The sequence below is a fragment of the Zootermopsis nevadensis genome, unplaced genomic scaffold (assembly GCF_977971745.1).
Source record: "Zootermopsis nevadensis isolate Lab colony 2312 unplaced genomic scaffold, Znev_1.0 Znev_ptg000016l, whole genome shotgun sequence".
NCBI classification, from domain to species: domain Eukaryota; kingdom Metazoa; phylum Arthropoda; class Insecta; order Blattodea; family Termopsidae; genus Zootermopsis; species Zootermopsis nevadensis.
The window spans coordinates 9,914,536-9,929,502 of NW_028259148.1; the positions used below are offsets into that span (position 1 = coordinate 9,914,536).

General features: G+C 35.9%; 1 protein-coding gene across 1 annotated transcript; it reads left to right on the forward strand.

Annotated features, from left to right (window-relative positions):
- Positions 1-267: 267 nt before the first annotated feature.
- On the forward strand, positions 268-11,172 carry LOC110828673 (larval cuticle protein 16/17). Its single transcript, XM_022061602.2, has 4 exons — positions 268-339; positions 4,985-5,086; positions 6,371-6,543; positions 10,907-11,172. The coding sequence occupies exons 1-4, from the start codon at positions 319-321 to the stop codon at positions 11,109-11,111; spliced, it is 501 nt and encodes a 166-aa protein (XP_021917294.1). The 5' UTR covers positions 268-318; the 3' UTR covers positions 11,112-11,172.
- Positions 11,173-14,967: the final 3,795 nt, after the last annotated feature.

The window sequence follows — 14,967 nt, forward strand, 5'->3', positions numbered from 1 at the left end:
CTTGTGCTCTTTGAGATGGTTACCAACGTTTTAGATTAATTTTCATCCTAAACAAGGTTTGATATTCCTTTGAAAAGTTACTGACACTTTACGCTACCACACAGCGTCAAAATAAAAATATAACTATTCCCAATCGTTAAGACGAGTTTCCAGGTTAGGATGATTGCCACTATATTCCGATGGGACAGGCCCCTCTCAGAGCCCGCATCCAGCCCATGTGGGAGGAGGAGCCCATGGCCTGTATATAACTATCGTGTGCGAGCGGTCGATCCAACAAACAGTTCTACTACTGCACTGCAACACATTGTTGACGTCACGATGGCACGCAGGCTTCTGCAGGTAACATTGTTTATGTTCTGTGTGATTGTTAATAATGAATTCCATTAAGAATTCCAGAAATTCTGTAAAAACGTTATAAGGATATATGAACGAAGACTGTATGTTCAACACGTACATAACGAAATGGAAACATTCAAAGCGATTTATTAATATTAGACCAAGCGAATAACGTACAATTTTACATCGTTTTAGAAATCCTTGTCGATATTAGAGGGAAAAATGTCTTAGTTAATATTTTACGCCAATGGTTATGAAAAATTTAAAATCCATACCATTTTATGTACTAAAAAGCTTTTTAAAATATTAAAAAATTCGGTATTCTCCTTATTATCACGTCATTGAAAACATATGTTCGTCAGAGAAATGTAAATATTACAATTATAAAATCCCGCACTATAAATATTAATCTGTACACTTAAACTTGAACTAAATATTTAAAAAATAACTGTAAAATTAACAACGTTAAAAGAATCTTTACAAGACCAAAATTTTGGAAATTATATTATATTAATATTTTTATTAAATGTTGGAACAGAATTGAATTAATTCACTTGCTAGATTTTACATACTCGATTTATGATTTCATGCATTCGTAGTTCCTCTCTGCCGCCAAATTACAAGACTTGTCTGATTAAACGGCTTTCTGGTTAACTTTACTAGTGTACAGTTTTATAACGTTTCGACAAAGTGTTGATTTGCATAACCTACAATACCTGATACTTATTACTAAGCGTCAGAGTTCGAACCTGGATTTTAAAATATTCTGTGCAAAGATTTTCTTTGTTTCATTTAAGAAGATACAAGATGTATTTCCCTTAGGCCCTAAGTTGCTCCTTCCAGAAGTACACTTAATAATATCGTTTTTCATAAGCTGGTACAAAACCTGAACATCGTAGATGAATGCCCGTGAGGTGTAAATAGCAATTATACAGGACTAAGACAGTTAAGAGGAAAATGGTTTAGGGCCTGTGGCTAATTAAAGTAGCTATTACCAGAACTGGAATAACTGGTGCCCTCTGGGAGCAATCTGAACACGTATAACTCTTGTAACAAGATGTCTGTACAGGAAATCTTATCGAATATATCCCAATATTTTATAAGTTGCTGGATGATACTATAGTATGTTGCATAAACTTCGAAGTAACCTATAATTTGTTCGCAATTCATTTATATCAGTACGTAATCCATCTATAAAGAAATAACTAAAATATAGAATGTCAAATTTGTACTTCAGGGTCAAGTTGTGGATTAAATTAAGCTTCTATATTATTGTAGATTTCTCTCTTCTGGGTTGTTGCGCTGTGTAGTGTGGTTGATGTTAACCAACGTTTCAGAGGTCATACTGCCTCCGTCATCAGGACGATGGGTATTCATCGTCCTGATGACGGAGGCAGTATGACCTCTGAAACGTTGGTTAACATCGACCAGACTACACAGTGCAACAACCCAGAAGACGGAAATCTTCATACTCACCGCTGTCAAAACCTCAAATCTTACATTCTATATTATTCTTAGTGTACACACAACAATAAGAACAAATAACCGTCATATGTTACTTATTTCAAGCCAATATTTTCCTATGTCAAGCTACGGGCGTTACATTTCATTTCAGATACAATTCTTATGATCTACTTTCGTGACTAAAGTTTGATTTTCTACATGTACATTTCTCACAGTCTTGTGACATCATCAGAGTTGCTAATATTGATCATATAATTGACAACTAAATAACTGACATGAAATAGATTAAGGTTATTTATTGTGTGTAAACTGATAATACGATGGAAGCTAAATATAAACCGATTAGTCACAGTAGGTTTCAGTATTATGTTGTCCAATGCCATAGGAGCTTGTTTAAATGTCAGGAAACATTTCAGAGAAACTCTCAACTTTGTGTCAATACCCCCATTGGGTACTATTTGTTCACGTACGTTGCTGAAAAATAGTTGTGTAGTATTAAAAGAAATTTCGCTATTTTACACGAGATAAAATTAAGTAGGATGAGATGGGTTTTATGTAACACGCATGGACAGCCTGAAAGACAATTCATACAAAATTCTGGTTAGAAAATCCTGGTAACCTGAGGACGATGTACCCAGGTAGCCGGATAATAATTTATTATATTTAATCGCCGTGAAAGCTTTAGATCACACAGTTGATCGAGTATTAGCTTCTCAAGAAGATCTCCGTTTCATGGAGTTTGTCAGTTTTACTGTCAATACTTGTACTTGCAAATAACAGGCGAGGTCGACTCAGTTTTCTTAAGTGTCTCATACTTACACGTGTCTTTACGACCATCTTCCAGGCCCTGCTCATGTTGGATGTGCGCCAAGGTAATATGTACTGAATTTCCACCTTTAAGAAAGAATTACTAGCTGCATTAGAATACTGTGACTGGCTTATACCAGCATAGACTTTCACTCAGTAACCTGAAAATCATCCTTTCCCAGGTACTTGAATTTGGACGATCAGATATATATTTAATATAAATAATAAAAATAAATGAAACGACACAACTTAATTCGCTATTCACAAACTGTTTAGTCTGAGGAAAGTATGTTTATATACACCTAAATAGTTTCTACGCTGTCTTTTAAGGATGGATATGTAGCAAAAACACTTCATATGTTTGTATTTGGTCTCTCGCCCAAAACTTGTGTTTATTTAATTTTTAAAGGCAGAACCAAAAATACAACTAATTAGAGTTTTTTCGCAAACAATTTCAAGTTTTATGTTTCTTATTTTATTTTGTTTAACAGATGCAAATTCATAAATTACATAAATAAAATTAATTGTTTTCTACTGCTAGAAGTTCAAATGTCCACGGAGAGAATTTGGAACTTAATTTTATGTTTGTGATATATTGTGTCGCAAGAATATATTGCGCAGAGAAAAAATTTTAATGAATTAAAAATACTATTATTAGTCCCTGTACCAGCTCTATACTTCAGGGAACATCATGGTAGGATGCTAATTGGATTCATCTGGTTCATGATATGGGTCAATGGCGCGCACTTGTAAATGCAGTACCAGTAATTAACATATTGGCTTAAAGGAATAGGAGGATTTCTTGAATACGTAAGCGACTGTTAGATTCCCAAGACGGACTCTGTCCCCTGACTTTAACACTCCTGTTTCGTATTGTGTGGACGGGAGACTCGTATGTTCCTGTAATTTTCCTCAGTCCATAAACTTAAATACCGTAATGGCACTTTAAATTATTCCAGAACAGCTTTATTCTACATCGTTTATTCACTAATCGTCCCATTATTCTACTCTATATAATCTGTACTATTGAAAGTGCCGTACAAATAAATAAATCACAGGCAAAAGTGTATTTCTGAACAGATCTTCCAAAAGTGAATAGATTAAATAAACTCTTAGATCGTTCTTGCACAAAGGTGTTTATGTAAGATATCTTACTTTGTCTTTTTTCAACGACACAAGTTTGTGAACAGATTGCGGGCCATTAAAAAGACGAAGAAACCTTAAGAAAATTTAGGATGGATGGCTACTCTGACCTTCATTGCCTTTCTCTGCAGATGAACCATTGTAGTCATACAATCATAGTCGTATTGTGGATAATGTTTCTTTTCTGAGTGCAGTGGCCCAGAAAATTATATTAATACAATCATCCTTCTTATTTCTTTTCATAAGCTCCTGTACATAAAGAATAAAAGCCTTTTCAAGTAATGACTGCTGTTTTTATGTCAGTGAAACTATTTGTGAAGATCATCGCCCTGATGACGGAGGCAGTATGACCTCTGAAACGTTGGTTAACATCTACCACACTACACGGCGCAACAACCCAGAAGACAGAAATCTTCATACTCACCGCTGTGAATACCTCAAATCACACGAAACCATTTGTCTTTCACAGTAACTTTTGTATGTGCTGTACCTGGCAATTTTAATTAATTTTGATGTGAAATTATGACTGACATATTCCAAAACTTACACGCTATATACACTAAATTTCCGATCCACTAGTTTCGGGTATAACCTAAAGAAGTTGATTAACATAATTAAATTCGACACTAACTGATACAGCGTTATCACTGTAAGAAGTCGCATGACCTTGAGTGCGCAAAAGTTGAAAATGTGTTGTGTTCTTTAAGTCGGACGCTGTAGCTGTGTGACGCATAGAAACTTACAGTTTCTTTTATTAGTAGAAGGAATGTAAGTGCTCGTGGATGTCATCTGTTACACAGTTTCACAGTTAACTAAAACCGTCAGTATTTAGCATACTCGAATTTGTTGACATGGAGACCACATTTCATACACTATCAAAATGAATTTTATGAAACTAAACAGAAAGCCAACGTAATTCATCGAATTTATTGTTGGTTTTAAAATACTAGGGCTCTCCTGCTTCGTATTCGACAGGACTCTGGTTCAAATTTTGCCTTGAGTCCAGCTGTTCTGATTGAGGTTTTACGTTGTATTCCAGAGTACCTCTACGCAAATCAGATCATAATAGTTTCTTTACATAAATATTCAACTTCATTAATATTCCTGTTATTTGATACTTTACACAAAAATATAAATAAACCAAAAATAAAATTGAATTAGTTCTGGTAATATCTTCAACATTATAAGCCATTCGTGTTGAGTTAAACTTGGATGTTTATGATTTCTCTACCAGATGTCAGCAGTGCTGTTGGTGTTGGCAACTACTGAGAGTGCGCCATCTATCGGCAGACTTTCTGAAGCGGAATGGGAGAGTTATCATGAAACGAATCACCAAGTAAGGGCTTTGTAAAAAATAAAATTTAATTGAATTTGGTGTGACTTCCACTTTTAAACAAAATTATAAAGATATTATATGTTTAACAATGACTTTGGTTGGTATCAATAATCATATTCAGTAACCAACTCTTTACAGCTGATTAGAAATAATTCTTGACGAATGATTAAAAATTCAAGACTCCACAAAAATACGTAGCTGTGGAAAAAGTCATCGGCATTAGAGAAACCCCTTCACTGAACGTTGGATCCATGAAACTTGAAAAGGTAATAGTCACTCAAAACATTTCACGCTTTTTATGGGACACAAAGTCTATTATAGTGTTCAAAAGAACCAAATATTTACCCTGAGCGAAATAAATTCAGTCGAAACTGTCAACTTATTTTTAGTTACATTTTAATGTAATCTTTTACCCACGTTCATATCCTATTTTATTCTTATTCTTACCTTCCCGTGTCTCCTCTTAAGTTCGGTTTCTAATACTAAAATTATGTGCGCGTTTCTCATCTGATCAATTCCTGCTACGTGTTCTGCCTATCTTCATTTATTAAATATCCTGAGTATTTTTTGAAGATTTTAAACTGTAAATCTTCTCATAGATCAGCTTTTGAGCAACGCAGTATTACTTCCGTTCTTTTAGGTCTAAACATTCTCCTCAGCAGTTCAATTTTCAAATATAACCTATGTCCTTCCTTTAGGGCCAGAAACTAAGTTTTTGGAACCCAAAAAACAAGAGGCAAAATTCTGTGGTGGAAAGTCACAAGCTGATATGTGCAAGAATACGATTTTATAGTCAACCACATCGTTAGTTAAGAAGCTAATATATAATCAATATTGCTGGATATTAAATTAAAATTTGTATTAATAGTGAGATTTTATAATGTTTTGGTTGGTCACTGTATATACTCCCTGCTAGAATATTTAAGAACCTCTGTATTTATGTGCTTCGTATGATTCACACTGTAAATAGGGATTATATCCATACAACACATTAACAACTTGATCTCTGTAATGGAGACGCGTTGTGAAGATATACGACCTGAAATCTCAAAGAAACGTGTTTAGTTTACTTTGAAGTTCAGATTGAATGTTTTAAAAATTGTTTGGACTGTCTTCTGGCTGCCTTCACGTGGTAAACCGCACTATCAATACAACACAAAGCTTCTCGTAATGTATTCTGTCAGTTATCACTCGTAGGTTTATGTAATCCACTCTACAGTTTGTAATACCATGACGTACAAATACAAAACAACGAAGCATTCTGATTCTCAATTTTTCTCTTAGGGACCTGGCACGTACGCTTTTGGGTATGACGTGGAAGACCCTGCCAGCGGAAACACACAGTTCCGTCAGGAAGAGCGCCACCCCAATGGTACAGTGACCGGAAGCTATGGTGTAATTGAGCCGGATGGTAACGTGAGGATAGTGCGCTACATTGCCGACAGTATGGGTTACAGGTTGGTATGAGTGTCTGATTGAAGACAGAGTTTGCAAGGAAGCTCATACACGTCTCACTTGTTTTTGAGAGGTATCTGGTTCAAATATTGTCCAGCACAATGGAAATACTGGCAGAATTTTCGTGGTAGGATTTGAGGTTTTCACGACGGTGAATACGGAGATGGATGTCTTCTGGGTTGTAGCGCCGTGTAGACTGCGCGGCCCTACAACTCACAAGGCAGCTATCTTAGAACTGTTAATTCTGGTCAGCTCATCCAAACCAATGAGAAATAATTAGGCCTAATCTTAAATGGGCAACCACCATCAATGCCAGTCCTCATTCTGTCTTAATTAACCTATGCAATTTGTACATATTCTTAAATAACTTTCGAAACGTCTAAAATTTAATATCTCGAATCTACATTTGTTTCAGCTTTAATTAACGCCACAGTCTTTGATTCCCCGAAGGCTTGTGGCAATGTATGGTTCGTGATACAAGAAACTAGTTTTATGTTGTGCATTTGCTTATTACTCCGGGATACATTTAACATACACAGAATTCCACTAGTTGGTTTTACTTCCGTTTTAGAGCGACATGGGTGGATTTTTCTTAACCCCTTGAAGCTGAAGTTCGTCTAAATAAAAATGTAAGAATTCAGACCATACCTGAAAGATAACACAACACTTCTCCGTTACAAAGCCTAATTGATTAATATTGTTTAAGGAAATAATCATAGAAACATGCAACTCGTTAATATGAAGTGAAAAGTTACCGACTGTTGAAGAAGGTGGTACATATATGTACCACTAGGCAATAAATGATTAGGATAGAACCTAGAAACTTATGAACACTGGAATAACGCACTTACTAGTTAATCGGCTTGCACGAAATTTAGTCTAAATTATCCAATATAGCCTATGTTCAGACAGTAATATTTTTTCCGTACAGCCTATTATCATATCACTAACAACTTAATTCTCGTAAGATTTGAGGTTTTCACAGCGGTGAGTATGAAGATTTCTGTCTTCTAGGTTGTTGCGCTGTGTAGTATGGTCGATGATAACCAACGTTTCAGAGGCCATACTGCCTCCATCATCAGGGTGATGAATTCATCGTCCTGATGACGGAGGCAGTATGACCTCTGAAACGTTGGTTATCATCGACTAGACTACACAGCGCAACAACCTAGAAGACAGAAATCTTCAACTTAATTCTCCTCTCCAGTAGCACAACGCGAAGATTTAAGACGAGTAATACAAAAATCTATCATGTGATACGATCCCAGGCTAGTTAAATCTAATTCCCTCTCTTTAAACATCTTTACCTAAGATTTCTGTATATTATCGCCTAAGCACACAGAAGAAGGCAACGGCAAACCACTTATGAATCATTTGCCTAGGAAACAAGGAACAGGTCCCTATCAGAGGCAACTTGTTCATAATGTTACCAGGGCTCGGCTCCGACCAGATGGTACAAAATAAATATATTATCGCCTAATACCCCATATTATTATCAGTGTTTCCTTACATACAGCCAAAATGCGACAATAGATTAAGTGACTAAGCAACTTGATGGATAAGCGGTCGGAGACAAGATGGATTCACCAAAATTCGAACACAAATAACATCATCAAGAAGCGATATTCACTTTAACCGCACGCATACAGACAGTCTGAAATTAATTAAACACAATTTACAAGGGCCAAACGTGGATAAGCTCCCCACCTAGGTTCAAAAGAACAAACAACAAATGTTTGTGTCAATAACTTTGTAACATTGTTGTTGCCATTTTTATATGATGGCTAATTAGTATTATATAAAAGTAACAAATATTGAGCAAATTTACTGATATAAGTTGCTTTGTTATTTGCTGACTCAACCTAAAAAGAAAATTGAGATCCAGAACATGATGTTTACATAGGATAGACATATTAAATACATATCAAGAAAATAAGTTTCTTTTGATCAAGAGATACAAAAGCTGTTATTTGGAACGTTCATGACGAGGAGAGTTCGGGAAATGTTCCAGATGACTGTTTAGAAAGCGACGAATGTAACTGTGTAACATTACTTCCACATGCAACGTGACCCTTACGCAAATTATTTCCACTACGGATTCTGATACGAAGACAGATCTGTAGCAAATTTTTCTTCACAATGAAAGTTCTACACGTGAATTACAAAGCCAACATTAGTCACATATTTTTGAACCTCAATCGTAACTTCAGTACAGATTTTAAAACTCAATAATACAGGCAATTTCTCTATAAATAGACTCATATAAGATACAAAGCTAAGGTTGTAAGTTTTTTAATTAAGTACAGTCTTATAGCGGAGTGACGGTATAGGTCTGCGTATTCTTAACCTTAAAACGTATATGGAAACGAGTTGTTTCACGCTCGGGTTGCTTTACCCCGAGAAAACAGCACACAAACCCATGTATGGGATAACGGGTGAACTCTAAAGCTGGCCTGGATACGGTGGCTAAGAGAATGATTTCTGCCTTTGCCTGGAATAGATACCCGCTCTCCAAGCCACAGCTAGTTCGTTGTTTGATGTTCTACTCGACAAACTGAAATATCGCTCATGATCACAAAACGTTTAAGAAATGGCCTTGTGACGATACATAAAGAGTTATCGCATAACTTTTTAACCAACTGTACTATAACAGATTTTAGCCTGCAGACAACAATAATTTTAAAAGAAGTACTTTTTAAGAGTATGCTATTCCCAATTAAAAATAATGAAAATAAATATATTCTGTTAAATAATGGCTAATGTGAGTTCCTTCTCGCCAGCTCTCAAAGTGAAATCGCCCAATTGAATGAACGACCGTATTTTTCAGGGCAGTTTGTATATATACTCTTGTGAGTGTTACAATCTGTTGAAGATCGGAGACCCTCAGTGGAAGGGTGAAGCCCCTCTTTTTAACAAGAGGGGTTAATAACAATTACTCGTGTACTTTTATCTTCATTACGTTTGTAAAACAAAATTTCCCTACCAATCTACCATCATTTCAGATCAAAGCAAATTACAGCAGTTGAAAAACCAAAATTTTATGACATTAGAAAAAAAAACTAAAAAGATATATTTTTGTTTAAGACAAAGACAGGCGAAACAGTTTAATAGATGCAAAGTTTGTACTCCATTTATTGTAATGTTTTAACAAACACATCCCGAGTGACTGTGGCAATCACATCACTGATACGGGTTCGTAACGCTGGAGGTCACGGACATGGCTGGCATGCAATAGCTCCTTGAGGTATACCCATAAAAAGAAATCCACAGGAGTGACATTAAACACTCGGCGAACGCAATAGCGGTCATGACATTCTGCTCTGAGTCCGATTCTTGCTGAACACGAATTGTTTGAGGTTTACAGAATAACGTCGCCGATTATTGCAGGCCTCAGCGAAGACAAATGGTCGTTTATTACACCACACCAAACCTTGTCTGTAGGACTACCTCGTAACAACTCTCGGTAGACATTAGGATTTTTCAAACCCAATATGCATGCGTTTGGCTGACTGGGTTCTCCTGACATGTAAATCGTAGCCTCATTGGAAGGAAGCCAGGACTCATATCGATATATCAGTAGTAAAGTTCCGTCGATGTAGCATATCATCTGGTTTCAGTTCCTGGACAATCTGCACGTTGTAACCAAACAGTTGTAGCCTATTGCACAAAACTCTGTACAACGTCGTACTTGGTACCTGGACTTCCTTGGACGCTTGGCGGATGGATTTAGACGAGCTTCTCTGGAACGCATGGTGGACTAGTTCGACTTTCTCGTCGGACGCACTCACGTGCACTTCCATATTGTTTGTCAACATTCCCTGTCGCCAAAATCTTGTCAAAACTGATCTTGATGGTTTTCTTTTGTATCTGGCGCAACGCGTCCGTAAATTCTTCGATAGTTCCTTTGCATAGCAAAATGACTTTGTTTCCGCCTACGACAAAATAATCTGCACGCTTTGCTCAGGAGATGGCATTTTCTTTATAACGACTGCAACACCGGACAACAAACAAACAAAGCGTGAACTTCGAAGCCACGTCAAGAAATTCTTAATCCCACATTGCACTTTATAGTTTTACAACAGTGGTGGCCAGAAACTGTATTTATTGGACAAAGTAGAAATCCATTAAAATTTACCTATAAATTCAGTAAAGACGAAATTTTTTACCTCTATTGTAACCATACGTGGTGCCTTCGAAATTAATGGTATGCCTATGGTTTTATATGCTTGTTGAACTATATGCACATTGTATTTATCTATAAAGGTGCCTGTCTAAGTTTTGGATACTCACCTCACTGTGTACATTCTAGTATATTTTTATTGTTATTTACGGCAATTTTAATACGGTTTAATCTTGTGTTAACAGGGCCACAATGCAGACTACCAAGAAGCGGTTTGGATCTGCTGGTACTGTGGGCAGTAGATCACAGGCGAAAATTACTTACCCACATTCCTATAACTCCGTGCCAAGAGGACAAGTATTGGAGACGCCATATGTTGCAGTAAAAGACAAACCAAATTCAAAATTTTATTTTCTAACAAATAATCAGAACTATATTTATAAAAATTAGCACTGTCTCTCAACTTATTCAGGAATATTCAAGTAATAAATTATTTGTTTGCCATTATTCACTTTGTGGAGTATTTTTTGTTATCTTCATGCTAACTCAATGAAGGAGATTTACTCTTCAAAGGCTAACACTTACTCAACTAACTCAGAATACAGTCTTCTATAGATCCAAAAGTTTTCTCACTGTATCCACAATAACCCGTTTCCTTATATCTTGAGCAACATGAATCCAGTCTTCAGTATCATACACTATTTAAGATCAATTTTAGTATCACCTTTGCAGCTACGAATGGAAGTCCCGAAAGCACTCTTTTTTCCGGGTTTTAAGAATACAATGATCTATGTAGTTCTCAACCTCATATATGCGCGCTACATGCCTAGCCTATATTATTTTCTTTGATATGATAACCGTAATAATCACGATATTTATATGAAATCGCAATGTCAGATAATTCGTCAGTGATCCGAAAACCCAGTATGTAAATGTACAAAGTGACAGTAAAAGTTTGCCTTACGCAGAAATAAGTTAACAATTTCACGTTGTTTAACTTTTGTTTCTTCACATCTTCCAGCGTCAAGCCGTTTTGAAAAACTAAAATAAAAAAAAGACTTCCAATTTCCTATAAGGTCTAAAACAAGTTTCGAAGGTAATAAAGAAGTGAAAGGCACTTTAAAAGGAAAATTTCATCACTGCTAACTATAATTATTCATTACAAGGTTTCTATAAAAACTTCTAAAAGGAATTCTATAAAAATCCGTATTTCCTGTGGAAAGAAATTATAATTTTACCACATTTTAGGTTTATATTGTGACACACGCCTTGTATATTTTGAAGTTTTACAGATGGCAGACACGAATAAATCAAAGAGTCGATGAGCCATAAAACCACTTACTGCCCGGCGGAACGCAAACCTAAAGCCGAATGTAGTTCATTTGTTCATTTTTAAAAACCTTACTCTCAACAGTCAGTGCCTATTATTAATTATCCGTTAATCCTACCAACAAAACGTATTTAATTTCAGTTATAAAAAATCTGCTTACTGAAAACTTTGCCTGTTGCTTTACCATGTGTTGAAGCAAACCAAACATTGAAATTCCCTCATTTTATTTTTAAAATGTCCTCCGTGTACTCGCGTTTCTTACATTAAAATGTGTACCCCGGGTTCCGCTATATTTAAAACATTCGTAAAGTATGAGCGAAGAGTAGCTTTTATTTAAAATTTAAATTTATTTTAATATACTTCCATACAATATGGATATTTTAAACTGAAACATTTGCCAGACTTTTCCTCCTTAAGCCATACTTCAGTATGTCATGAAATGTCTTATTCTACGTAATTTATGATAAAAATTACAAATAAATTATCGCAATCTCTTCAGCCTAAAAGCTGTTATTTTTTATTCGATTCATTGCAAGATGCTGTAATAATATATACTTTTAACACTGCAGTTACATTTGTTATAAGAAAATTATATATTTATATTAATTTATTTTTAATATCATATTTATTATTGTGTATTAGGAATATATAACACAATATAATTTATAAACCATTCAAATAATACATCCAGATGCCAACGTTTCGGAGAAACAAGTTGTCTCTATCTTCAAGCCTGAAGTGATAGTCTTCATCCCTCGAAATTTTCCTCACCGAAATCTAATGTGTAGGCAATATTTTACGAATGACACGCAATGAACGCTGTGCTGCTTAATCAGGGCTATCGCACGTCTCATAGGGTGGTGATAGATGAGTATGGACTAATGGAGTGATGATTAGTAGCGTAAAACCAGAATTTTCAAAAAAAGAAACCTACTTCAGTGTCACTTAGTTTATCACGAATCTGATTTGAAGTCACCGATGAGTAAACCAATACTTTACGGTAGAACCTCAATTGTCTAGCTTCGTTAGATACGAAACGGCAAACCGGAAAATTCTCACTAATTTCTGCTTATTAGATACGGACACACTGATTATATTTTTTTATTTTATTTGTAGTGTTCTGTCTGACGACAGGTCCATATGAACAGGATCCTTCCATCCTTTTCTCGGATTGGGACCTGTTCATATACGTTCTTGGCAGATGATCCAGAAGTGGTTTGCCATTGCCTTCTTCTGTGTGTGAATGGAGTAATTGTTGGGATGCCACGGAGAAACCGGGGAAGCCCCCGGAGGAAAACTCCGTGTTGTCTAAACCACGGCCTTGATTATATATGGAAACATATAGTTTCATATATGTATTATTTGTTATAAAAAAACACGTCTTCAAGCGGGTCAAATGTTTATCCACATAAAACTTATGAGTAACTAAAACTTTGTTTCCGAACCAAATTCGCGTTTCAAATGGGAAAGAAATTAAAAAAAAATTATTGATAACGGACTCATCGGTCTTAACAAAACTAATGCTACATTTCATTCAATGAATCGGTTCAATGCATAATGGATACGTCTAACTTCCTACGAAGGTACAAACTTCAGATCTTGTTTCAGTAGTTTTTTGCTGTTTCGTAGTTAATACTTGACATGTGCTTAGTGTCAACACGAAGTGTAACATAATTAATTCGAATAAAATTAAAGAATCAGGACATGACGTTGTCAAGTAAGTTATATAAAAGGTGGAGAATATGTTCAGCTTCTTGATAACTATAAATTTCTCAGGAAAATGTGCCATGGAGTTATTTAACTGGTTATTCTCAATTACCTGCCATAACCATTTAAAACCAATCACCTTTGATAAGTACAACTGTAGAAATAAAGTTACAAGAATGAGCTGAATGTTAGTAACACGTGTGACTGACTTCAAGGATCAAACCTTTCTTTATGGTTCTCAGTATCAACTTACTGAAAACGAAGTCAAATTAAATTGACTACTGTAATAAACTAAACTCGGAAGAAAAAATTTCCTAATGATCCTTTAGTAAAAATAAGTCAAGCTCATAGTTCCTTGTTAGTTTGTGAAATCCTACGTAAACCAACCAGTCGCTGGTCGAGTGTGTTTTTTCTTGTATCAAGTGGTAATGTTTCCAAGGTTACCACAGCCAAAAGGCCACAGTCTCCAAACAAAACGAGAGACGCATAGAAAGTTCCAAAGGGCGGGACAGTTCACGTTTCGTTTCTAAATATTAATGAACGCTACTGCATTTTGTTAATTGCAATAATATTTACACACAGTTCTCTAAGCTTATGTGACAATGATTGATACATCACGCCTGTATTATGTTTGGAACTGCCTTCTATCAGAGACATAAATGATACACACGATGTTTCGGGACTTCAGGGCGATGATGACGGAAGAAGCAAGTACCTTGTTCGCCTACACATTTAAAGGAGGGACCCCGCATGGACTGCCTCGCCCTGGGGTCACATACCCCTTTTGGGGTGCCTGTGAAGTAAAGCATGAGTATCTCAAGGCAATGTAAAAACGTGTTATTTGCGCATTTTCATAGTTGACTATACCAACTTCGCGTCATGAAACAAAGAACGTACATGTGAAATGTGTACCATTTTATTGTAATACTGTTCATGAACTAAAACGCATATTAACAGAAACTAAACACGTCTGAGGGAGTGACAATTACGTTTTGTGACCTATATTTTACACACGTTTAATGGTGGCACGTACATAGAGCATTTTTGATGTACCCCCAAAAGAAAAATCAGGGAAATAAGGTCAGGCGAACAAGGCGGTCAGGTGATAAGCCCTGTTAATTCGTTACTCTGTAAAAGTGTGATTTATGAAGTCCGTCACTTCGTTGTCAAAATATGGGTGCGCTCTGTGTCGGAACAATATTTCGTCAGGGCCCTCTTATTCAAAAACATACATGAGTTATTCTACTTACGACGTCATTTTAACGACTG

Excerpts from the sequence above, each read along its gene's own strand:
- LOC110828673 (XM_022061602.2), top strand. The coding sequence starts at position 319 with ATGGCACGCAGGCTTCTGCAG. Across the intron at positions 340-4,984 it reads TGGCACGCAGGCTTCTGCAG|ATGTCAGCAGTGCTGTTGGT; the intron begins GTAACATTGTTT and ends TTTCTCTACCAG. Across the intron at positions 5,087-6,370 it reads ATCATGAAACGAATCACCAA|GGACCTGGCACGTACGCTTT; the intron begins GTAAGGGCTTTG and ends TTTTTCTCTTAG.